This window comes from Cetorhinus maximus, chromosome 21, assembly GCF_964194155.1.
Source record: "Cetorhinus maximus chromosome 21, sCetMax3.hap1.1, whole genome shotgun sequence".
Classification (NCBI taxonomy): Eukaryota; Metazoa; Chordata; class Chondrichthyes; order Lamniformes; family Cetorhinidae; genus Cetorhinus; species Cetorhinus maximus.
Window position 1 is genome coordinate 82999693 of NC_135899.1, and position 27537 is coordinate 83027229.

Below are 27537 nucleotides of genomic sequence, written 5' to 3' on the forward strand. Positions count from 1 at the left end.
TTCCTTCCCTAAAGGACATTAGTTAACCAGGTGGGTTTTTACAACAATCAACAATGGTTCCATGGTCATCATTAGGCTTTTAATTCCAGATTTTTATTGAATTCAAATTCCACCATCTGCCTTAGCGGGATTCGAACCCAGGTCCCCAGAGCATTACCCTGGGTCCCTGGATTACTAGTCCAGCAACAATACCACTATGCCATCGCCTCTAAAACTGAAAACAGCATTCTATTTACTTTGGAGAAAGCCAATCATATTCATAAACATGTCACTTGGGGTAGTCAAAAAAATCCATCTTGTATTCATATTTGTCATATGCATTTTCCAATAAAGATTTTTTTCCTGGCCAGTAGTCGTTTAAAAAAAGATAAGCGTAGAACCAATCCCATCAGGTCTTTTATTTTGTGACCAATTTAATCAATTTACAATGTGTTCTCTCTGTACATCCACCACCACTAGGGACTATAACAAACTTACCTCTCCATGACTGCTGTCAATTCCAATTAAGCAGCAGTCAAGAGTGACAGTTTGTACAGGACTTGTCAAGATATTTGGCAAGCATAATTCAAATCAAGATTTGAAAATTGCAAGCCCCAACAGGCTCTAGCCTGGAGTTCCCACCCTCAACCTCTCTGCCTTTAAGATCGTCCTTTGGTTTAAAGGATTTGCCTCTTAAACCTGTCTTATTATCTCATGTGGCAGTGTCAAAATTTTGCTTGTTAAGTCCTTGGCATGTTTTGCTGCATTAAACGTGCTATATAAATGCCAATTGTTGTTTCTTCAACTTTGAAGGCAACAGAATCACACTCTTGTTTCGAGAGGCTACCATTCCCTCAGAAAATGATACAAATAACATGTGGACTGGATCGAGTGGATAACTTGGAAAAAAATGTTATGATACAGGAAACCCATGTTTTTTTTAATAGGCCTCTTGGGGAAGCATTCGTGTTGGTACAATCTATCCATAGACATTAAAACAAACAAATTAAGTGAAAAACTGAAGGAAAATTAATGTTTTGGACCCAGTCTTTCAATCAGTTCAAATACTGTCAACTACTCACTTGATGAGTGTGCAAATTTCCAGTAATGAACTACGAGTATTTGCACAAATTAGGTTTTAGTGAAGATTAAATATGAAATAGAACACTGGTCTGCAGCAAACAGATCAGCGATACTGCGACAGCGAGGATAACTTGTCACATCATTAGAGATTGTTCATGGTAATGAGAACAGTAGTAAGTAATTGGACAGCAATCATGAACATACAACAGACTTCATGATAGCAAAACTGAGTCAAAACTGAATACAGGAAATCCATCTTCACAGGTTCTGCAAAAATCAAGCAATAAAGCACAAATAAACATGGGCTGAACTGATCATGTTTTATTCACAAGTCTTTTACAAACATTTATTAAAATTTCAAGTGGGATACCAGAACTGTTTGTGGACAAGCAGGAGAGAAATTATGAGTTCTGATGAGAGATTATTGACCTGAAACATTAACTCAAGTTTCTCTCTCCACTGATGCTGCCAGACACGCTGAGTATTTCCAGCATTTTCTGCCTCTATTACAGGAGAGAAATGAGATTTATTGTAGGATAGTCCAATAAGAAGCTAACCTCTTCCAGCGCTGAGGTGTCTGTGAGTCTATGAATGGCCCTCAGCCCTCCCATAACCAATATTCACTTGTATATGGAGAGTTGCCAGGTGGTGAAGTGGAAGTAATGCCATCTGTAAAACTATCACTTCAACATCAAGCACCTTCAGGAATGGGGTCAAAACCAGCAAAATTATTTTCCCATCTATGAAGATTAGTACCTCATTTTCAAAGTTAATTTGTACATTTTTCCCTAGGAGTTTAAAGCTGAAAGCATTTTAATGTTATGCAACTTTAATATATGTACATAAAAGCTAAAATTCACTTCATACTTCAAACTATGATGCAGCAATCCACTCATACAAAAAATGGAATCTATCAACTTCGAAAACAGAAAACACATACTTTGTTATTTCCAAACACTTTTAATGATTACCTTTGATGGCTAAAGATAGACAAATTGTTCACAGTACAAAAAGGTTACAAAACGTTAAATTACAGGGCTTAAAAATTAAAGGTTTTCAAAAGGATACAAGGCCATTATCAACCTCTTTTATACTGTACATTTACATCATATTGGTTTAGAAACAGGAAGCAGTGAGCCCTGCCACATCGATTATCAGGGATGAAACTAAAAAATAGTATTAGCTACTACAACACATGAGTCAGTAGAATGGACAGGGAAAAAAAAAAACATTTGTGCCACTAAACTGCAAACTACTCCTAAGCGAAGAACATGTTCTGGAGTAAACATTGCTATAGTTGTTTGTGTTTTCCTATTTTACGTAAAATATTTCCAGATGGCTCTTATCGCTGCTCCATCTTAACCTTTGGTGGCTTGAGGAAACTCCTCTGTTTCTTTTCTTTCTTGCCTTTTTTATTGGCTTGGAAGTTTCTCCAGCTATCAACACGACCATCTCGACTTTCCTATGGTAACACATATATATGTAATGGTTACCACTTAAAATACAAAATGTACAGTGTGTCTCGTTCAAATGCCATTTCCTATTAAGTCAGCAGATTACCTATCTTTTCTTAAATCTACTAGAATTATTGCTTGCCTATGCAGATTTGAAGTTACGATTCAGATTGGCCACAATGATGGGCGGTGGTGGCGGGGGGTGGGGAAATAATAAAAATTCACATTTGTCGGGGGCTGGGCTCTGTAGATGGGATGGTGTGGTGGGTTCTGGACACCGCATCCAATCAGCGCAATACTTGGCACTGGGCGTACTAGACAAGGACAAAATTCAACCAGTGTTTTAAATAGAGAAAAGCAAGAATGTTGACTGTTTATTTCTGGGACCCTAGATTGATTGCAGATTCCAGGTCACACTGCAGGTACAAATATTGAAGGTTGATCTTAGAGTAGCAGCAGTCTTAACCTTGCCTGCAATTACTGTAGTGGTATTGTTTTCAAAGCTTCTGGATTTTCTCTCTTTTCTCACAACAGAACACTGATTTTCAGTAACTTATTGGTCCTGATATTTATTCCCTCCTAAACATAACGACAGAGGGTCGGGGCTAACAAGCAAAATGTGCTGAATGCAAGCCCAGCCAGCCACTTTTACAGCGGTGAATATCGGCATGTCAAAGTGTCTGAGAGCATGAGTGCTCACCTCAGCCCCCTCAAGAGGAGCTTTCAGCCTCCTCCAACCCCAATCGCAGGGGACGGTCCCAGGCTGCGGACTCCTGCGCTGGTGTTCCCTCCCGCCCACTGACCATGCTACCCATTCGGCCTGCTGCCAAGCAGAAGGCAGAGCAACAAGACATTAGTGAGGCTTTGAAGTTAGATTTGGCAGGAGCTTGCTGGGTTCTTTGGCCATTTTCAGCCTCTTCCCCTATCCTCCGTGTAAATTTTGTAGCTCATCATCTCTAAAGTTCTCCCACCTCAAGATGGGAAAACCACCTCAAGATGGGAAAAATGACAGAGATCCTCCTGTCAAAAGCCCGATCTTAAATCTGCAACCTGTACACCATCATAAACTTTAGGCATCAGATTCGCCATCAAATGCTGTGGAGCAATGTGTTCAACCAATGGGCAGAAAAACAAACCAAATGTTGTCACCAGGATAATTTACTGTATTGAAACCAATGTTAAAGGGGGGAAACAAACAATCATACATTAAGCCAGCATAATTCTTGTAAAAGACTTGATTCATCACCTCAAACTGATCTTCAAACTTTTTGCATAAATCAGTAACCTCCAGTATACCAAATTCATGTTAGTACTCTCTCCAGGTATGCAACTCTAGTTTACAATTACAAAACATAATCATGCTTAGATATTTTTCATATTTCAAGTAAAGCCCATATAAAAGTATCAAACACCCAACATTCAGCTTTACAGAATTTCTGGTACTAAATCAGATAGAAAATATTTGTGGAGTCAAAGGAGGAGACATTCAAGGGGGTGGGAGCAGGTTATTGACAATGACTAAAGGTTTGGTTAAAAAAGTTTATTTTAAGGAAAAGTTGTAATGCATAACGATTTAGGGAAGGAGTTCCAGATTGTGGAGTCTAATTGGCTGGAGGCACAGCTGCCAATGGCAGTGTGAAGGGAGTACATTTAGAATCATAGAAAAGTTACAGCACAGAAGGAGGCTCATCGGCCCATCTTGTCCATGCCAGCCCGAGGACACCCAGGTGCCCTTTCTAATCCCACCTTCCTGCACCCGGACCATAGCCCTGCAGCTTACAGCACTTTAGGTGCAGATCCAGATACTTATAAAGTTTCTGCCTCTACCACCAACTTGGGCAGCGAATTCCAGACACCCACTACCCTCTGCGTAAAAAAGTTCTTCCTCATGTCCCCCCCTACACCTTCTGCCACTTATCTTGAATCTATGTCCCCTGGTTCTAGAATTCGCCATCAATGGAAACAATTTTATCCTGTCCACTCTATCTATTTCCCTCATAATTTTGTACACCTCAATCAAGTCACCTCTCAGCCGTCTTTGTTCCAGGGAAAATAACCCCAACCTATCCAATTCCTCCTCGTGGCTACACTTTTCTAACCCTGGCAACATTCTTGTAAACCTCCTCTGCACTCTCTCCAGAGCTATTACATCCTTCCTGTAATGTGGTGACCAGAACTCCACACAATACTCCAGTTGTGGCCTCAAGTGTTTTATACAATTCCAACCTTATATCCTTACTTTTATATTCTATACCTCTGCCAAAGAAGGAGAGCATTCCATATGCCTTCTTTACAACCTTGTCTACTTGAACTGCTGCCTTCAGGGACCTGTGTACTTGTACACCAAGATCTCTCACTTCATCTACCCCTCTTAGTATATTCCCATTTATTTTGTAATCCCTGTAGCTGTTTGACCTCCCTAAATGTATGACCTCATACTTCTCTATGTTAAAATCTATCTGCCACTTCACCGCCCACTCCACCAACCCATCTATATCGTTTTGAAGATTATGGCTATCCTCTACACTATCCACTACTCGGCCAATCTTTGTGTCATCTGCAAATTTCCCAATCGTGCCCCCCACGTTCACGTCCAAATCATTAATATATAACACAAACAGCAAGGGTCCCAACACCGAGCCCTGTGGAACACCACTTGAGACAACTTTCCATTAGCAAGGGCATCCATCAACAATTACCCTTTGTTTCCTGTTATAAAGCCAACCTTTTATCCAGTTTGCCACATAACCCTGAATCCCATGGGCTTTTACTTTCCTGACCAATCTGCCATGTGGGACCTTATCCAAGGTGCCAGAATTGGAGGAACACAAAAGTTCAGGGTGGGGTTTGTTGGGTTGGAGAATGATGCAGAAATAGGAAGGAATGAGGCCATAAAGGGATTTAAACATAAGGTTGAGCATTTTAAACTTGAGGCTTTGAGTGGACAGGTCCATTGTAGGTGAGGACACACAAGGATGATGGACAAGTATAACTTGTTGCAAGATCAGACACAGACAGCAGGATTCTGTATGTGGAGTTTATGCAGGATGGGGGCCCAGCCAGGAGAATATTGGAGTTGTTAAGTCTGGAAGTGGCACTGGGACAGATGAGGGCTTCAGTAGCGGAAGGGCTGAGCCGGGTGACATTGTGGAGATGGAAGTTATTCATTCACAGGATGTGAGCTTCAGTGGCTGGGACAGCATTTATTGCCCATCCCTCATTGCCCTTGAGAAGATGGTGAGGAGCTACCTTCTTGAACCACTGCAGTTCATGTAGTATAGGTGCACCCACAGTGCTGTTAGGAAGGGAGCTCCAGGATTTTGAGCCAGCGACAGTGAAGGAACAGCAATATATTCCCAAGTCAGGATGTTGAGTGAATTAGAGGGGAATTTCCAGGTGATGGTGTTCCCATCTATCTGCTGCCCTTGTCCTTCTAGGCGGTGGTGGTCATGGGTTTGGAAGGTGCTGTCTAAGGGAGGGGGTATGGGGATGGAAGCTCAGCTTGGGGTCAAATAGAATGTCGAGGTTGTAAACAGTCTGGTTCAACCCAAGTCAGTTGCTGGGGAAGGCAGGGAGAGCTAAATTAGGTGACAATGGCACAAAGACAATTATAACTTTAATTTACAATGTTTGGCAAGGGCCAGAAATAGATCCAGATTTGCTACTGCAAAAAAAATTACAGCTCATCCAGAACTGGATACAGGACTAGTAATCTAATAACTTTGGACGGTGTTGCCAAGGGGCAGCAAAAGGAAAGATCCTTGGAGACTCCCAAGGTAACAGTGCAGGGGTGGGAAGAGGCGCCATTGCTGGACATACTCTGGTTATGATTGGATCAAGAAGAATGGAACCAAGCAAGTATTCCTTTTAACAACACAATAAAATTCATTTGTGTTAGGATCTAAGTAGCACAGTTAGTCAGTTCACTGTGCTTTCATGCTTTAATTTGGGCTTGAATCCAAATCAGAGTGATGGAATTAAAATCTCCTTTCACTGCCCACTGTAAAAACCCCATTTGCAACTTTTAAAGAATTCCAATCAATTGCTACTGAGGGCATCCCATGACACAAATACTTCCACAAAATGTCACTGGAGTACAAATTTACTCAGGGGCTAGAAAGATGACTATTGCAAGACATGAAAAATTTGCACACATGCAGTAAGAAATGGTCTTCTGAGGACTCGGGGCACATTACTACAGCAGATTAGAAAGAGCTTGCTCTCGAACAATGCTATAACTGACTTCCAGAATAAAGGGGCATCTGACAATCCGAACCTGTGGTACACAGGGCGAATCTGGACTGGGAAAGCACCAGAAGGCATAGGTTCAATTCCCATCCAATAAAAACTCATACACCTCAGAAGATTCCAAGCTGACCATTGCATAGTACACTGGTATCAATCGCTATCTCAGAGTATGGGTGGGTCCTCCCACTTTTCCCCTTACCCTCAACTCCTTTGTGCCATCTGGCAGGTCAATGAGTAACCCCATCAACATGTAAAACACTACAATATATGTATCAGCAAGTAGTGAGTAATCTGCTTCTGTATTGCAGCAAAATCTTAGACAGCACATAATAGTTTGTACAAATTTGCAAGGCTATGGGGAAAGTGGCAAGGGAGCGCGACTTACAGTGGGCCAGCACAGAAACGATAGGCCGAATGACCTCCCTCTGTGCTGTAACTATTCTATGATTTTGGAACTCTATTTCATAGGTACTGCGAAAATTCAGTTGGCTTCTCAGGTCAACGTGATAAATGTTTTGTTCATTATGCGTATAAAATACAATTCAATACTTTAAAAAAAAGAGCCAGATTTTGCTCTGACTTGCATGTGCCCAAAGATTCTCTATGGGTTTTTGCATAGAAGTTTTATCAGCCAGCCATCGAGAAAGCACAGTGCCCCTACAAGCCACCTAGGATCTGAGAGACCAGGGCAAGCAACTGGTTATCTCCTTAATCAAACAGGCTGAAGAATTGTTGATGAGCAATGCAGAGTCTGAACCAGGAAATCTAAGGTAGAATAGTGAATTTGATGTCAAATCAGGTACAGAAAATTAAATAAAGCGAAGGAAAGAAAAATGGGATCAAGTGAGATAAGAGACAAAAGAAATAGTTAATTAACTTTTAAATCATCATAAATAATTAACTGCTGAAATGTTTTTGTTAAGTTCTCAACCACCGAACCCATAGAGAGTTCGGCCTTGGCGTTTCAGGGCATAGAGCACATCCATGGCGGTAACAGTCTTGCGCTTAGCGTGTTCCGTGTAGGTGACCGAGTCTCGGATGATATTTTCCAAGAAAACCTTGAGAACCCCGCGAGTTTCCTCGTGAATGAGGCCGGAGATGCGCTTAACGCCCCCGCGACGAGTGAGGCGGCGAATAGCAGGTTTAGTCATTCCCTGGATATTATCTCGGAGGACTTTCCGGTGCCGTTTCGCACCCCCTTTACCGAGACCTTTCCCGCCTTTGCCTCTACCGGACATCACACCCGGAGACTGCTGAAGGTGCACGATTCCATGCTTTTACAAGTTAATTTTCCATGCTAGAGAGGTTGTTAGAAACTAGTTAAGACTGGCCATGTCATTAAAAGGGTGCTTATCCTAGAATGGGCAAGCACCAATGTTTTGGTGAGTTTAGTCATTTCTATGAGGTCAATACAGCAAGTTCAAGCCAATCAACGTATTTGAATGGCGAGTCAGGCAGAAAGAGCATAAATGCATCTAAGTGGAAGCTAGACAAGCATATGAGGGAGAAGGGAATAGAGGGTTTCAATGATAGTTTTAGATGAGGTAAGATGGGAGGAGGCTTGCACGGAGCAAAAACATCAGCATGGACTGGTTGGGCCAAGTGGCCTGTTTCTGTGCTGCATATAAAACGTAACCTGTGCCATTTCTGGGAAGCCCTCGGACAGAAACATCTGGATTTCCACGTTTAACTGCAACATGTATAGTCACCAAAAGTTGCTGCCCAATTTCCACATAAATAACTGTGAGCGCAGTGAGCCTCACTGTTAAGCCTACAGCAAAATCTGGCCCAATAAAATATATTTCTGTATTTAGGTTTGCTTAGCATACAACAACTGTCATTTTAAAAACTCATATGAGGAAATATTGCACAGAGATTTGGAGTGCGTATTTTATAGCACTTTTTAATTAGAATCCACAGTTCTTGGAATATTAGGTACTAAATTACAATCGAAAAGATTATTTTTATGACTGTTTTTAACTATTCTGCATCACTCACTGGACCTCTCAATGTCAAGATAGTTAATAAAATAAATTGGCTTTTCAGAATGAAACCATTTGCAATAAGACTGCAGAATCATAACCATTGCTCGTTGCTCTACAAGCCATTCAAAACATGACAAGAATTGGAAATTGGTAAATTAGAATTTCACAAACCTCAAAATTTTTCTGCCACTCTTTATCTCGTTTTGCTTTCTCTTCCTGCTCAATCTCCTCTTCTCTTTGCCGTTTCCTGGATTAAGAAGAATGGACAGCATTAAAAATTGTGCTCATAGTGAGCATTCAGCTGTTGAGGTTTTTCCTAATATTTCATTTGCTTGCCTGGACTGTGCGTATTTTCAAAATCCAGTAAATTAAGGAACTTTCAAACTTGCACAGCCTGTTTCATGATAATAATGTTTGTTGTTTTGAGGATTGAGAAACTGGTCTGTTATCTGGAGGCCCAGAAAACCAGTTCCCCCTTTGCTAAACCATTACCAACCGCTGGTAAACAAACATGGGCGATAACAGAACTAAGCTTGGTTATGATTTTTCCTCCCCTACCCCCAACCTCACAGCAAGAGATCAAAAAAGTCTATCAATGCACACAGGCAAGGTTCATAAATAAAGAGTGGCATTCAGGTGAAGTACAGACAGGTAGCCAAAACCCATGTAACCCCAGCCCAGAAAATTGAGAAAATGAAGAGGTGTAAATTTGAGATTGGAAGGATGGAAGTGGGGGGGGGGGGGGCGTGGATGAAGAGAAGAAAGGGGAAGGGAGAGGGTTGGAGAAGGAATTACAATCGTAAGTGGCCTTCGCAAAGACTTCTTTAGACAGAAAATAAAGCTACAATAAAAGACTGAAAATTTGCATCAATTTTTGTTCTAAATACATTTGAATTAAGAAATATTTAGAGCAAAGTGGAAATTAATAATTTGCATTTCTAAAGCACCTTTAATATAGTAACACATCCCAAGACACTTCATAGAAAAGTTATTAAACAAAATTTGACACTAAGCCACTTAAGGAAATATTAAGATAGGCGCTCAATACCTTTATCAATGAGGTAGGTTCGATAGAACACCCTAAAAGGAGAGAGACAGGCAGAGAGATAAAGGAAGGAAATTTCTGAGTTTAGGGGCCCAGGCAGCTGAAGATATGGCCAACAGTTGACCGATGAAAAATCGGGGATGAGCAAGAGACCAGAATTGGAAAAGCACAGATATCTTGGAAGGTTCTCGGGATGTCCGAAATTACAGAGGTAGAGGCGCAGCGAGGCCATGGAGGGTTTTGAAAATAAAGGTGAAATTTTTTTTAAAACCAAGATGTTGTCGGACCAGGAGTCAAAATAGATTAGTGAGTACTGGGACAATGGGTGAACAGGATTTACTGCAAAGTTTTAAAACTTTGGATAATTTAAATTCCTTTGAATTCAGGATAGGCTATATATTTCATAGCTGCTTTTCCTCATCAAAAATTGACTGCCCAGTTATAATGGACAATGTTGGGGAGTGGGGGTAGGAAATAAAAGAGAGAATGTTTGGGGCAATAGGTTTTAAGATGATTCCATATACCTCTCATGCATGTCCTTGGCTTCCCGCTCCTTCCTTTTAATTTCTAATTCAGCAAACAGCTTCATAGTTTGTTTGTGTACCAATTGCTTGAACTAGGAAGATTAAAAAAAAGATTGATTCTGACATCCTCAAGGTACAATAAACAATAACTCAATCAAGTTAGTGCACAACACATTTTAATAATGACACAAATAGTAACGCCCTCCAACTGACTCAAACCCCGTGGTTGAGAATTCAGTCTGGTTACAAAGGAGAAGAAGTTACAAAGAAGGAGAAAAATAAATCCAAAGTACTCTATTCTTTTCAAAGCTGCATCAAAATACTGCTCAACCTTACTGCACCAAGATTTGAAGATGTAAAACTCCCACATTCCCAGAGATTTATTCACACAATATTACGGAGCTTTTGAAAGGAACCAGAGAAGGGTCCATGAGTCTTCAGAATTCTACTTGCCCATCATGGGTCTTCTACTTTCTTTGTATTTGCCTGACTTTTAATGTCATTTCTCTTGCAGATAATAAAAGTCTTCTGCAGTTGGCAGAAGTTTTTCTGAAGTTAGGAGACATCCTCCCAGAGTAATATTTGCAGGGACTTCAATGCTTATCACAAGGATTTATAAACCATCACTTATGGCATTGTTAATTTTTCTCCTGTCTGAAGAAAGTTTGATGCAATGTTTCCAAACAACACTTCAAAAATCAACGTAGTATTCCTACATTACAACCACTATTTATACTAAGATCTTGTCCTGGTACAGCCCAAGAAATGTGAAACCAACCAGTTTACAAACTGTGGGTAAAAGTCTTCAATAAAAAAGTAAGTTTGACTCAATTGGTTTCCTTCTCCCCCAAGTTAAAAAGCTGGGAATTTGGGTCACTCGAACAAAATTCCAGTGTAGAGAGGGTGCTGCGATGTCAGAGGTTCTGTCTTCCAGAGGAGACAACCTCTCAAAGATGCTGAACCAGTGGTCAAAGGTAGCTCCACCTCTATACCATGCACTATCACACAACCCCAAAAAAACCTCAAGCTAACTGATCGTTTACTCATGAATGTTGATGGATGTTGCTGCCACAACAGAGTTCCCAAGACGGTAAGACGAAAAAATTCAGGATCTGAACCACCTGGAGTCAGAGCAGCCAACACGTGTCTCATGAGTCACTATTCCCAAAGCAAAGCTTCTTCACCCATATTCAAATCGTCAGGAGTTCTGGCTTCTTTTCTCATTAGCTGAATCAGCATGAGCATATGATGTTGTTTGGGAATGATATAGTCTACATGGATATTTTGAAATCTATTAAAACAAGCAGGAGGTTTTAATCATTTCTCATAGATATGCAACCAAGATATACAGGTGTCACCATACACAACCTGAATTTTGAATTTACCGAAGGATGTTTGGACGCTTCTTACAAACATGGAGACCCCCCACCCCCCAATCCCCTGAAAATATCGGGACAGTCCCAAGGAACCCCTGCAAGCACTGATATTCTCGTGAACACCGCACCCACTACCCACCATCTTAACTTTCAAGTATCTAAAGTTATTGGAATACAAGAGAAATTACATGCAAGTAAATCAACAAGTATGAGAATAATCGTATAGGATGCAGAACTCTCAGGGCACTGTGTTCACGGTACATGTTTTATACATGTACAGATATCTCATGACCTGCACACCCCAATTTGGAAACTTCTGTCTTATGGATGTGCAAAAGACACGCCAGGGCAGTTTTAAAGCTTTAAAGATTGAAAGAGGAGGAAGGAGGAGGAAAAGCAGACACCAGTTAGCACTCACATTGACATAACAACCCTGAACACAAAACTCCGATCACAAAAAAGGAAGAAACAAAATAGTGCAACAAGCTAATGGTAAAACAGAATTAAAAAGCCACTAATGGTAAAATACTGGTCACTTTGGATTTCTTACATAGCCTTTATTTACGTTATGGGTGCCACCACATCCATTTCAAAAAAAATAATTTCTTCCAGGTGACTAAACTCTCAACACAAGGGCCACATGTATGATTTCATTTTAAGTAAACTCCCCTCGTTTTCACCAATCAGTGTTGTTCACTGAAATTATATTCATTCTGCATGAGAATGAGCAGCAAAGGTGGTGTGCAATTTAAAAGGGTGTACAAATAATTGATGATGACCCAGGCAATAGAACAAACAGCAATACTGGAGATATTGGTTTGACATCAGAAACCTTAAAGTCATGGAACCCATAGAATATATCCTTTTAAAGCACCAAAATAAAACCTTGGGTCAGGCAACTATCTCCTGCCTCATTTCAAAGTGATAAGTATTTGAAAATCCTTCAGTAGAGCTTAAATTAAATTCACTGAGCGCTCACTTCTTCAAATTAAACAACATTTGGCAATTGGTCACTGTGCTAACACAAATATTTATCCTGCTGATTTGCCCATCATTTATGAGCTGTAACACTACAATGAAGGCAGCAATTACACAAGATCTGTCAAAATTTGGAAAAATCCATCTTTTGAGAACATTTCAGGGTTATAAATTGGCACAGAGTACCTGAGAATAAAAGGACACTGTGTGGACTGGCAGAGCGCCTATGGGACGCTGATTATGTAATTATTTACACAAATGATTAAGTGCTCGCGATCATCTTTATAAACAATACTATACGTCCAATTGATTTCAGGATTTTGCTGGCATTTCAATTTCTGGCTGGTTCAGTTCGGTGACAATTTTTAAATTGAAGTGTTGCTTGGTTGGGGACCACGCCTGGTACTGGGTTTAAGTGTATTTCTCTAAACCTATTTCAGTCATGCTTGCAATGAGAAATGTGTGCGATATACCATCTAATTGCTTATCTCTGTTTTAGAGCCCTCTCTTCAAAATCCTAGAGGTAAAATCTTCCTATTGCCACTGGTGAGAAGGCAGCACTGCTTTGGACTAGCAACTGGATTAAATGATGAGGAGCTCCCTTGATCATCTAATAACTAAAGGATCCACTTTGGGTAGCACTAAGCCTGCAGACTAAAAGATTGTGGGTTTGCTTTGGGGTTTATGATCACTAACTGATCATAGGTAAACAGCAGCTGGGGTGCTAGAGGTGGTCTGATTTCTTACGTAGGGATGGGGGAAAATGAATCAGGGCTCTTGCTCTTCAGCATCATTTAATGGCTGTCAAATGCTCAATATAGATGCCAGGAGAGAAGTGGGTTTGACTCAGGTATGATAACCTCCATGATCGAACATAATGTCAACAATCATTCTCCCTTAGACCAGTAAAAAACAAGAATTAAGCAAGAGGAAAAAAGCACCAGAAATTAGGGGGAAAAAGGTAAAATGTTTTAAATATACATTCATTAAGGCAGCAACAAATGCTGTACAAAATCAAAAGCGGAAATCAAAAGGCAATGCCAAGTGTGAAAGAACTTGGAAACTGTACATACGAGGGTTTACCCAACAAGCTCTAACACCATGTAACTATCTTACGATGGGCTACTTATTTACTTAAAGTTATGGCTTTAATATTGGGAAGTAGAAAACTAGTAAACTCTGCAAGAAGTTCTCATACAGATCAGTAACCTAATTGCTTTCTAGTTTTATATTTTGATACCTTTGATGGGACAGTGCATTAATCCACAGCATAACCGACTGTACATAAATTTGCTTTCTACGGTGCAGCTGGGTTGTCTGAGGGAAACGTTTCCTGAATTAAGAGTGAAGGGAAGTTAACAAGTAACTATTTTCCGCATTTCCAGGCGCTTGGTTTACAGAAGCGATAGAAGTTTGCAACTCTTACTTCCCCATTCAACTTTGTTGAAAACCAGGGAACAAAGAGAGCTGAAAAATTTAAGGCAAAAAAATAAAATCACTTTAAAAAGACTACTCCTGTCCCCAACATACACCCACCATTGAGCGCACACCCAGTATTTTCCTCAGCAATACTGGTGGATTAACTGTTAAGACATTAATATCAGACTAAAACACTTCTGTTTGTCGAAACATTCAGTTAACAGTTTGCAAGTTGTTTCAAGAAACTTTAGCCAAAAGATTTAACAGAACAAATGCAGAGCGGCTTTGATCCAAGACCCAAAGGGAAAGATGGCAACCTTCACATGTTCCTCTTGTTAAGTGCTCCAACATGGCTCAATGCCATTAGCAAGGTGATTGAATGCCATTCCAAAAGACTACACAATCTAAGCATGGTTTTTGAAGGTTACAGCAGAAAAAAAAGAGCACAAAATGCTACAATTTTCTGTGTAAGGATCGGTTCTAAATCTGTTACAATTTGTATCTCTGGCTCTTTGTTCTGGATGCCTCATCTACAGAAAGCAGTCTGTTTCAATCTATCCTACACCACCCTTTGATAATTTCATTTATATCACACTACTTCATAATCTGCATTGTTTTGTCGAAAAAAGACCCAATTTTTCAAGTATTTCCTAATCTGTATTTTCCCATATCAGTGAATCTGCATAGTGCCTTATTGAAAGCCTCAAGGCCATTCCTATTGTGTGAACCCCAAAAGTGCAGCCAGTATTTTAACTGAGCTCTTATTTATTTTACATAAATTCATCATTATCTCCTGGTTCTTACGTTCTGTACTTGTTGTGCTAAAACATTAATTTCTATTTCCTTTTTTGTTAAAATAAACAGCCTCATCAATCTGGACATGCTGCTTTTTTACTTATACAGCATCACACGTTAAGGTAGCTTAAAAACAATTTCAATATACTAATGTAACACCACATCCAAGTTGGTAGGCTGCCAGCTATATACGAGACTTGCGATTCCTCATACAGTGGGTTCCTGATCTCTACTGGCTTAAAGTGCCTCCTGTTCACACTGACCTGCTCCTGTACATCCTGCAATGGCTGTGTAAGGCATTACAAGTTGGGATTTTGCAGCAAGTCACCTACATTCGCCTTTTTGGGCAAATAGGAAAGCAATTGGCTTTTCTCATCTTGAATTGGACTTCCTTATGCATTTTTAAATAAATTTGGAGAAACTATTTTTGAATAAAATGTTTGAACTTACTTTATGTCATTCGTATGCTTTGATAAAGATATAGAAAAGCTCGCGTTATATATTTTACAAAGTTTCATAACACTTTTTGGTGGAGTCATATTTCATCTAACATATTAAAATTCCAAAATTCATTTCAGAAAAGAAAGCACTCAGAAAATAAACCATTTCAGTAAAAATACATGCTTGGCCTTTTCACAAATGGGAATAAAGAAAAATTTTGGCTACCATTAACTGTCTGCCCCGATGATAAATTGTTAGAAATAAATGCTTGTTACAGTGTGCTGCTCACTTTGGCTAGCGCTCAAGAAGCCCATTACGGTGCAGTTACTGCAATACGAGCTGTCAAGTGTTCAATCTTTTTTACTGCCTAATTTTATTCCTTAAACACTACCAACACTAAGTATTTTCCCCAGCTGAAATACAAGACACACATTCTGTAAGGCTCAACTCTGAAAATGTTAGCAGCCACAACATCTTATATTTCTTACAGTTTCAGGGTCATCCTCTTCCACAATGCAAGCCTTTCCCTCTTTCTTTAATGCCTTTCTTTTTTCTTTCATCTAAAACAACAAAAAACACACTTTTGAAGGAGCCACATATAATGAACATGCTTGTATCAGAATACACTCCAGATGTCAGATTTGTGAATTATATATTTCATTTTCCCAGAGTTTAGTGGTAAATACATAGCATACATATGGTACAATACTAACTCAAAAGATCAGAAATGGCTTTGTTTACAGCGAGTTAGCAGAACTGGATCAAAGTAATAACAGTGGTGCTACTAGTAACTTCACCAGACTAGGTAGGAGGAAGGGAATAAAAAGTAATCCAGGGTTAATTTTACCAATTACAGTACTAACCAGTGACATCTGTTGGAGAGTGTCTATTGTAGATGCTGGATGACATATGCAACACGCACGCTGATTGAATAGCAGGCAGTCAGTAAGGCCAAACCACTGTGTTATCAGCCAAACCTGCTAGGAGTACTCAAGTCGGGAGGCCAGACAAGTACAGTGTTGGTTTAGGCTGTGATAGATTCCCAGTTAAACAGTCCAATGACACAAGCAGCCCAGGTTTATTCACCACACCTTTTACATAGCAAAATGTGCCATGGCATTTTACAAAAAGCAGGGGGGTGGGAAGGAAGGGCAATCTGGTAATATAGAAGGGGAGCACAAAGAAACCTGTTTGAAGACCAGCTCAGAAAAACTGATGTTAAGATTTTAAAGATAGGAAAGAGGGGCCAAGACAGAGAAGCTCAGAAAGTAAGTGTTAAAAGGGGCTGAGTAGCAGTAATGGTTGAAATGGTAGGCAGGGGGTGTCAAGGTAAGATAATGAATACACAGTAGGCCAGATAAAAGAGTTGTGGGAGTGGTTGGGGGAGGTTGCAAACACAGAGTGCGTAAGGACAAGAATTCTGAACTCACTGCATTGATGGATAGAAGAAGCCAACCAATATCATTAAGGACAACAGTAATAGGTGAACAGACTAATGTGAAATAGGGTGCAGGTAATTGAGTTTGGGCATCTGAAGAATTAAAAAAGGCCACTTAAGCAAAGTGCCTTTCAGAAGAGGGCAATTAGGACAGATAAGCAGAGGAGGGAAGAAATTACAAAACATTTTCAGAAACATTGACCTCCATTTCTGTCATTGCAATCACAGAATCACAGAGGAGAATTCTCTTCATCCAGGGTGTGGTAGTTATACAGGTGCAGAAAATTTAAAAAATACACACACAGACCAGTGATATTTCAAAAGAAAAGTTGAATGTTAATAAGTATAATTCATATGGTAAGAACACAACGGGCAGGAGCCAAATACAAAACTTCTTATAGATAAGGCAAAGTTCTATGAACGTATTTATACAAGTGTTACTCTGAATTAAACTATAATTATGGTATATAGGCTGGATTGGTAATACACTGAAAGGAAAAGAAAAATATATACACATTTTTTATACTAAGGATTTTATGAGAGGTAATATCTGTGCATTTATTCACGCTAGTGTCTCTAATTGGTTGCTTTATAATGATTGTGAAACCAGAGTTGTGTGGCAACTGGTGCCCACTGGCGTCCACAGCTGGGATCAGCACCTACAAGAGATAAGGAGGAAAAGAAGGGGAAAATAGCAGTGTATGGCAGGAACAACTGCAAAAGCAAAAATTATAGACAAGGCAGAGTTTATGAACATATTTATACAAGTGTCACTCTGAAGGTTAAATCCAGTGTTAAACGGATGAACATTTAAAACTAACTAGACTCCATGCACACTTCTGTGCCAGATTGAAAGGGAAGTGATTACTGGTACTTGGACCACCCAACAGAAGGGAACAGGTTCCAAGTTCTATCAAGGTTTGACATTTAAATGTGCCAAAAATGTGGGAGATGAATTTCATTTCCCAGCTGGGTCGTTAAATGGGCATCTCCATCACAGGAAGTAAAAATAGAACCTAACATCATGCTCTACAACGCTCAACAGCTTCATCACAGCAGTGTCAAGAACTAGGGAAAAGACTCACAGTGGCTCGGGGTGGTATAAGGCTAAGGGAGAAAACAGATAAAAGCTTTGTCTGTTGGATTGAGGGAAGTTCCACAGCTCAACCAACTCCACTCGGCCTCCAAATTTGGTTTTCAAGGTTTTAAACAGATGTCTGCGCATTCACAAGTTAAAAGAAAAAATTGAATTGGTTCAAGGTCAACAATTTAGAAGCCATAAAATAATCCTCTGATATCTCTGCCAGCCCTGTGAAAAGCAATGTAACTGAAGTACCACCAGATAACATTGCCAGTTTGATTTTGTGTCACCAAGCTTTGTACACAGTGCAACAGAGCTATCTAGGGGCAGGATAGAGTACTGCCGGCTATTGATTTAAAAGGAAAAGGTACAGAAAATTAAAGGTCCTTGCAACAGGTACACAATTATTTTCCCTTTCTTTTCCTCTTTGTCTCTTATAAGTGCTGATCCCTGCTGTGGACAGTTCCATGGGCACCAGTTGCTCTACATTAACTAGCTAAATGGTTAGTCTTCATTGAGTAATCTGGACTGCAGGTACTGGCAGATTTGTTATTGGTGGAGGACCATCGTCCCTAAGCCTGATCCCACCCTCTCCTGATGTCCATATGGGAGCACTTTTTACATACTTAACAGACAAGGTTTTCCCCTTTCTGAAACTATACACTCTTTCTCTTTCATCTGTTTTAATATCCTTTGGCACTTGATAAAAATTTCAGTTTTTATAAGGATTGAGTCTCAAAATCTAATAAAATAGGGAGACAGTGAAATAAAAGCAATTGAGCCATGGCAGCATAAACGTCAGCTATAGTTATAAACATTTAATGTGATGATACAGTGGAAAATCATAAATCTGACATTCAAATATCTAAAAAGGAGCAATAAATTACATTTATAGAAAAGTTTTAGCTTTAAAATGTGCTATATGTTAATAGTAAATCAATGTATCATGTCAAATATTAGACAGCACATTTTGAACCTTCTTAACCCTAGTCTCCTTTTAATTTAAATTAATGTAAGCTAAACTAAACAATCAAAAATGTACAAAAAATCTCCTGTACTATTCTAGTAAAATTGCTCAATTCGATTTGTTGGATAATTTGAATCTTTCTTCAAGCGAAATAAGACATTAAATTAACAGTTGAAGATTTTATTTAGACACTCTGGATCCCAACATCATTTTGGTCACTGGGCTTCAGGTCAAACTAGTTAAATATAGAGCTGGAAGTGCGAGAAGGTCAGGATATGTTGAATACAAATCAAAGAACAAGGTATTAGGATATTTACCCATCTTTTAAAATTCACTGTATTGTGACAGAAACATCATCAAGCCAGTGCCCCATTATTCTGAAGTTATAGGTGAAGAAACTTACCTTAAGTAAATGGCTATGGAGGATAATCCATCCCAATGTTGACACTAGACTAATGAATTGGTACATTAAAAAAAAATTGCACTTAAGCCTGCATGCTCTAATGTGCTTCCCACACAACAGTTTAAATTCATCACCTCAAGGTGATGTTCCCACCATCAACACTACCAGATTTGTGACTACCAGCATTTTATATAATGTTGTACAACCACAGATGTGTTTGGAAGGATAAATTACACATCCACTGTTGGGTTTTACTCCCAGTTTAGATGGAGACAGAGCTGGCCCTGCACATAATGAATAACATTTTGCCACAAAAAACGTGCTATATGTAGGTTCATGTCAAATGCAGTGTTGACAATAAACTCAGGTAAATGAGAATACAAAGCTTTAGTAACAATATGCTATTCCATCTATTAACAGATTGACTGAAGCTGAAGGCTAATATTTCTGAAAGACGGGATAAAGGATTTGTGAAAAAAAATTCCCTTGTATGTGTCAGCATGCAAGCACCATGCAATCAAAATGTACACTGGCTTCACAGATCACTTACGTATGAATAAACACCTAAATGTACAATAATCTCAAAATATATGAATGTATATTTAAAATGTATGTGCGAACGCAGGGGAAAAAAAATACTGGACAACATACAGCAATCAGGAACATACAGGACTTGCCCCATTTGACTGCCTTGATAAAGAGTACAAGAGCGAAACAAATTCATGATGTGCTTTACCAAGGAACAAAAGATCTAGTGAATCAAAATGGACTCCCACATTCTGAACAGAACATTCCAATTTGACAGCACTTATTCAAGACAAATCAGATCAGTGTGTGCCTAGCTTCCAGAATTATTTTCTAGTTTAAAATCTAGCCTTAGCAAAATCAAGCTCCTCCTGAGGGGATCCGACAAGTCATGATTCCCAAGTGTCTGTTATCTATTTAGCAACTGTACCATTTAGCCATAGTAAGTCTGCATGGGCTCTTTCGGCTGAATGGCCTGTGTCTGTGCTTTATGTTCTACATTACAAGTACTGAATGGTGCTCCAACTGAGCCTGAAAGAACTGAATTGCAAGCCGTAACATCTCTAGTTTTTCAATGTCACATGGGTTGGGTGGTTGTCCATAGGCTCTGGATCCCATATTTCCAGGCTGAGCTTACCATCATTAAAAGGAAGAGTATGGTTTTCATCAGGACTGCTACCATTATACAATCCCAGGCCACCTCCACTATGCAGGCTCAACTGAGGCAGCATCCACATCCTCTGCCTGATAAAGGGAAGGCCATTCAGCAAGGATGTTTAAATTGAGATGTGTAAAGATTAAGCAATTAATGTATAAACAGCTCACATTTATAAGAAATATAAGGCAACTAGAAACCATAAAATAGTCAAGCTAGAACCTACCCAGAACATAAAATCACATGTCTAAAGAAATTTGATGCAATAAGTTGCTGACAAAGGGTAGGTTAAGGCCTTGGACAGGAAAACAAGGGTCAAGGGTATTGTGAAAAGCAACTCCATAAGGAAAAAGCGTAAATAACAAGAATATTATAAGAATTTGAATTTAAATGCTTGGAGAAAGACAGGATAACTGAAAACGAGAGGAAGAGTTACATCATGAAGGAAAAGAAAGGTTACATGGTTTCTGACTTGAAATACTTAAACTATTAATTGTTTCAAATATTACCAGAGGCAACAGAATTTATTTTGATTTCATTTTTTAAAAATGCAAAATGACTAAGTCGAACTCAGGGAATGGCCTATCCTAATGGAATGAGCTCACCAGTGGATGACTGCGCCATGTGGTGTGGCATTGAATGATAGAGATCAGAAAGGCCCCAGGTTTGAATTCTGATGTGTATGAGATTAGCCAAGCTCATAAAAGATGCAACTATCAGCATCCCTGGGAAAAGAGGCAAATGGAAACTAGCCAAGCAGTCCACAGCTGATCACTATCCAGCAAGCATCGTCAGATGGAAGGGACAATACATTAGGCTCAGCTGTAATTGACCCATTTGAACAGTCTGTACTCACTCACTATGTGGACTGTATCACAAGAAAGGCACCTGGGCCAAACACAAAGTACAAGAATGCATAAATCTATCCTTAGCATATTGAGGAAGGAAGGGGACAAGAAGAAAAACTGAAGTGAATGGCATAACAGTCAAATAAATTCCACTTCAATGACTAGGATAAGGGTTGTCTTTAAAACCATCAGATAGGTATTTGAGGCAACAAAACATTCATAATTAATTTCGTCCCTGTGTCCTCAAAATACCACCTGTGTTCCACATTTAACATGTGTTTATTACAGGGACTTTCCTAGCTCTTTGGGAATCAAGACACAGCTGATCCCTCTGCAGAAGTAAAACATGTTGACGTGGTGCAAGGGTTTCAATTTTCTACTCCTTTCATGGTTTTCCATACTTCACTTATTAAGAGATTCTCTTTTTCTGAATCCGCACCATCAAAACATTCTCTCCGACTAAAGTTAATGGCTGTTATTTGACTTTTCCTGGGTGCCCTGTAATTGCCTTACACTTTTCTAATGCATCTCTTGTTTGAGTCTTACATTGACGATATTGAGAAATCAGCTGAATACTGATATCAAGCTCGACTGTAGGGAATTAGATTAGGTTCTATAACAATACAATGCAGGAGTTTCTTCTGGCACCATCTAATGGCAAGGACAAATCAAATTCCAAAACACTATTTTTACATTATTCAGAGTATGCTAAACGTGCTACTTAAATCAAGCAGGTGTGTAGGTTTATTCTTATGACCAAGTTAACAGAACATTCCATGCTAATTGTTAATGAATTAAAAGTAAGATGGGCTTCATCAATAAAAAGACTGCAAGGCTAATAAAAACTTACTAAATATATAATGTGCTGTAATCGTATCAGCAAGATAGTGCAACAGAAACAAAATGGGAAGAAAAAGGGAATGGGTGGTGGTGGTGGTGGTGGTGGGGGGGTGGAATTCAGTCCACACCGAGATCCAATTTTTCTATCCTCAGACACACTTGCAAGCACGGGGGTTTGTAAGTATTGTTGCCAGAAAATTATACAAACTGCGTGTGACATTCAAGATCAAGCCCAAGTGATTAAAATGAATGCTTACATTGTGTTCTATTGTTTCCCTTGCTGCCTGTATCACATCGATTGCACGTTTCTTCTGTTCTGGTTCCAATAACATCTTGTAAGCTTTGTCAACAGCTATTAAGAAGCAAGAAAAGTTAGCATTTAATTTTGCCTACAATAAAGGAATCATTTCCTAAACAAAAAGTACATCCCCTGCTCCACAAGTAGCCCATTGGCTAATGACAATATATGTACTGAGCCATGCAGGCAAGGAGATCCCAGATTTGATATATAATGCTGGATAGCAATCACCAAGCACGGGCTTAATTTTTCTACCGCCTCACCCCAGGCAATACAAATCAACTGTGCCCCCTCAACTACTGTTCCAGTTCAAGGTCAGCAAACTCAACAGAAATCAAACCTGGGACCTTCCTTGTCTGCATTCAATTGAATTTTATACCATATGGAATACTACCAGAAGGATCATTTTAATAATGAATTTGTTGGCTGAACTTTTGTCTAGTTTCCCAAACATACATTATAAAGATCCACAAAAAATCGTACAATCGCATTAAGTCTTATTCCTACCAAGGATGCATTGACTTACCTTCGAAAGCCTTTTGCGCTCTTTCAGGATCATCTTGATTTTTGTCTGGATGGACCAAGATTGATAGCTATAATTATGAAAAAAATTATTTATGATGCATGCAAAATCTAAGATATTAGAATGTTACAGAAATTGTTAGCGTAGCAATTTTCTGAGACAGAGAGTACACATTTCAATGTATGAAAGACTTCAATCCTTCTTGACAAGAGTGTTCTTAATAATTTCCTTTCTATTCTTCACCCTTGGCCTTTGTTAAAGTCTTGTCATTTTCCAGTTTCTAATTCTCCATTTGCACCATACCTTTCGGCATTCAAATTTAAAATGTTAAGTCCTTCCTGATCCTTTCCTCTTCCTATATTTCAATCTCTGTTGAACTGAAAGGATCCAAAACACTCCATGCAGCTACTGAATTAAGGCTGGGGAAAAAAAGCCTTAGCTCAGGTCTGCTAGCAGCACAGGCTAAAATGCAAAGGTGCACAATAAACTTCTTGTTGACAGAGCATTAAGCATTGCACTTAAATGCGAACCCACAGCAAGGATCAAGTAGTGACACCATGTAACTAATTAATCCCACTACTGGATCCCGATAAATCAATCAGAAAATACACGGCCTGGTACGCTACTGAGTTATACATACTAGGAAGGACCCAAATCCGATGCCTGATGTGTGCCAAATTGGTTGTTCTGAGCTGGAACTGTAGTACGGCGCTAGAATAGGCCTCAAGAGTGCTCAGATTAGGATTGTTTCTTCAAAAAAAAAGAAAATCAGCCAGAGTTCTCCCTCCTGCTCACTATTCAGTGACCACTGCCTGAAAGTACATACGTGTGGACGCTGGGTGAGGGTAGCCTGACGATACTCACTGTCTGGGCTCACAGCTGAAGAATGGCCACTTGGGCGAGGTACCGAAGGGCTGCTTGCACCCAGAGAACCATACCCCAACGTGAGTCAGCACCTTGAGGAAGGGAGAGAATTTGGAAAAAAAAGTGTCGATTTTCACAGGCTAGTAAAGGATATGCTATGTCTAGTGCATGATATGGCCCCAGTGAATTAAAATAAAAAACATTGCCAAATTTCTTTAATATGATTAAATTACTTTTAATTCAATAAATCATAAAAAAACTTCATAGTAATTTTTTTCACAAGAAAAAAGCAACAATCAGCATTAGTAATGTCAATTCCTGTTAAGTGAATATCTTGTTTGCCCACAAAAATCTCCCTAAAGAGTGCGGTGAAATGTTAGTAAGGGTTATCTGCCACATGTTGTCTCCTGAAGGTGTTGACTCATGCTGGAGCATTGTGCCACAGGCACCAGCAGCATTCCAGTACCTAACCAATGGCTAGCCTACACGTGCAGGACTAGACGTCATCGGGCCATTCTACATGGGGGCCATCATTGACAAGCCCAGTGGTGATCTCACCTGACGTCCTACCACGTGCACTTTCTGACAGGACTGCTGCCCAGGCCGAGAATGGAACCTGCATTCTTCTGGTCCAAATGGATCAATAGCACTCTGCCTTTATCAAATGGGCCATCAGGCAGGAGGCAATGGGGGAGCATGAGAACTTTAATTGTCATATATGTTAACTTGCTTTAACTTTGTATGGTAAATTATTGAACCAACACATGTCATGCAACATATTATTACAGACAATAATTGCAGAATTTGGGCTCTAACCAAAGCAAAATTTGGAGAAAAAAAATGTATTCACTTAACAAGAATTCTCAACCAAAACAACAGTCAGTTAACAAAATGTAATGGATGTAGATAAAAATTGTTTTGGAATTTTCAATTTTTATTCACTCACTTAAATGACATCGACTGTACCTAAGGTCTTTGCTACCTTAGCCTGTAGTACGGCAACAGAGATGTGTCTACCTGTCTGAACCGCTTTTTCAGCTCTTCATCTGTTGCTTCAGGATCTATCTGCAATACCTGTGTAACAAAACATACATATATGGCAACAACAATTATCTTTTTTTCAGGCACCATGAGGAAATTGCTATAACAAAGCGAGTTAACTAACTGGGAGGGTAGTTAGCATTACAATGTAGCCCTAAAGTGAGCATGTTACATAGACTTAATCATTAATACTTACAAATAACTTACAGAATTTATACATAACTTACTTACACAAATGAAATGAATAAAACTGCCGAATGTGAAAACAAAGGCAATCAGTAACTTATTTCTAGATACATCTTAAAAAAAAATCCAGGGAGTTTCCGCTGGGTCACAATTCACCTAAAATGCACCAAACCAGCGTAAGAGAGGAAGGGGTTTGAAGCACAACTTACATCCAGCACAAATAGAGAGCCTGCGATCTCTGTCGCTGGTTTTAAAAACAAATCACATTGGAAATTGGCCCTGCCCACAAACTGGATGTCCCCAGTCTGAATTAATGAGCAGTGAGTTTCTGCCAATTGTTCCCATCTGCAACCCTTCAACAAAGCTCTTCAGATTTTTGTTTTTCCATAAGGGTTTGTTTTGTAAAGACAAATCAGTGTCTCGCCCAATGCCTGATTTTAAATCACTGAACATGACTTTAAAGAACTGTACAGAATCATTTACTATGTTCACTAGTCAGTTCTGAATTAATTAAATATTTCTTAATGTTTACTTTTTTTTTAGAAAGATGCCTGCAAAGGTAAACATTAAGAAATATTTAATTAATTCAGAACTGACCAGTGAACATAGTAAATGATTCTGTACAGTTCTTTAAAGTCATATTCAGTGATTTAAAATCAGGCGTTGGGCGAGACACTGATTAAAAATGCTTATTTTTGTGATAATTTCATTTTCAGTTGTATTAATAAAACAGCACCAGGTGATCACTCTTAAATATATTAACATTTCTTTTAACACAGGGCAAAAATAAACAGTTACATCCTAACATTCTGCCCAATTGCACTGGTTCATGGAAGGTTTAAGTTTGTGATATGCAAATTAGTTTGAGCTGGAAATTGAACCATAACTTAACTTTGGAAAACTGCAGCAATTTTGAATGAAATTGTGCTGAATTGCTGATTGTGTCAGAGCAGAAATTCTACTACTTCATCCGAACAATAACATCTTGTATTTACATAATACGTTTAGCATAGCAAAATTCCCCAAGACACTTCACAGGTGCAATAAGTTGATGCTGAGCCAAGGAGACGACAATAGATTTTAAAAGAGAGGCCTGCAGAAAGTTCTGGAACAGCATGATGAAGTCTAGGAGAAGATTGCTCAGTATCTCCAGCTGAAGAACGTCATCGAGCGCTTACAGGAGTCAGAGAGCAAGGAGTTGAAGGCAGAGGTCGATCTGGGCTGTAACTTCTACGTGCAGACCAAAGTGTCCGACACAATGATGATTTTCGTATCATTGGGGTGTGGGTTCTTCTTTGAGCTCGAATTTCCTGAAGCGCTGAGCGTTATCAAGAGGAAGTCCCTTCAGCTGACTGAGTTGACAGAGAAGCTGTGGAAAGACTCAGCCAACATTAAGGACGACATCCGAATGGTGCTGGGGGCTCCCTGTAAACTCTAGTGATTCACGGATTTACCAGCGGAGAACAGGAGGGAGATTTTCTGAAGAAGCCTGGCCTCGAGTGGACGAAAGAGGCCGAGAGTGGAGTGGAGGCGGGAGAACACAGCTGAACAGCTTTCAATGTGTACAAGACTCCGTAAAATAATAGAACGAATGACCAAAAGCCTGGTCAAAGAGGTAGGTTTGACTGAACGTCTTAAAGGAAGAGAGAGAGAGGTGAAGATAATTCCAAAGCTGAAAGCAGGGCCACCAACAATGAAGTGGTGGAAATCAGGAATAAGCTAAAGGCCAGAACCGATGCAGCACAGAGTTTTCAGAAGATTGTGGGTCTGAATGCTAGGGTATCAAAGGATTTCAACAAAGAGATAAACATTTTAAATTTGAGGCATTGCTGGACAGGAAGTCCATATAAGTCAGCGAGCACAGGGGTGAATGTGACTTGGCATGAGTCTGGTTAGAGATAGCAAAGCTTGGAATGAGCTAAAATTTCTTACGGGTGGAAAATGGGGAGGGGGGGGCCAACTAGGAGAGTATTGGAATAGTCAAGTCTGGAGATAATAATAGTATGGATGAGATTTTCAGCATTGAAGGGGCTGAGGCAGGGACGGGGACATCAATGATGAAATTTATCATTGCCTTCGGCCGACTGAGGAAAAGGGTATTTGAGGACTAGGATTTCAAACCCTAGAATAAGGTAATGGTTTACCAAGCGGCAGTGATCCCTGCACTCCTATATGCTCCTGAGACTTGGGCAACCTACAGCAGGTACCTCAAAGCACGGGAGAAGTGCCAGCAGCAGCGTCTTCATAAGATTCTCTAAATCTGATGGCAGGAACGGCGGTCCAATAACAGTGTCCTCTCCCAAGTCAAAATACCCAGCATCGAGGCATTAATCACTCAAAACCAGGTCCACTGGGAATGACATGTCACTTCTATGCCTAACGCCAGACTCCCAAAGCAATTGTGCTGCATGGAATTTGATCGCAACAGGAGGCTTCCAGGAGGACAGCCGAAATGCTTTAGGGATGTCCTCAAAGCATCCCTGTTGAGGTCAAACATCCCTGTTGACTCATGGGAGTCCAGGCTTGTGACTGTCCAAAATG

The 27537-nt window shown here is 39.7% G+C and overlaps 1 protein-coding gene across 2 annotated transcripts in view; it reads right to left on the reverse strand.

The window, feature by feature from the left end:
- Window positions 1–1363: 1363 nt before the first annotated feature.
- The window catches only part of dnajc8 (DnaJ (Hsp40) homolog, subfamily C, member 8), a 32602-nt gene continuing 6428 nt past the window's right edge, over window positions 1364–27537 (reverse strand). Inside the window, exons 3-10 of one of the 2 annotated variants that reach the window (XM_078567304.1) lie at window positions 24787–24843; window positions 22909–22975; window positions 22342–22436; window positions 15816–15887; window positions 10319–10410; window positions 8921–8996; window positions 3763–3848; window positions 1364–2524 (exon numbers count right to left, since the gene is read on the reverse strand). In XM_078567304.1, coding sequence (XP_078423430.1) covers window positions 2374–2524; window positions 3763–3848; window positions 8921–8996; window positions 10319–10410; window positions 15816–15887; window positions 22342–22436; window positions 22909–22975; window positions 24787–24843 — 696 coding nt within the window. In that variant the 3' untranslated portion in view covers window positions 1364–2373. The remainder of the gene's footprint in view (window positions 2525–3762; window positions 3849–8920; window positions 8997–10318; window positions 10411–15815; window positions 15888–22341; window positions 22437–22908; window positions 22976–24786; window positions 24844–27537) is intronic. The other variant, XM_078567305.1, reaches the window with a different exon arrangement.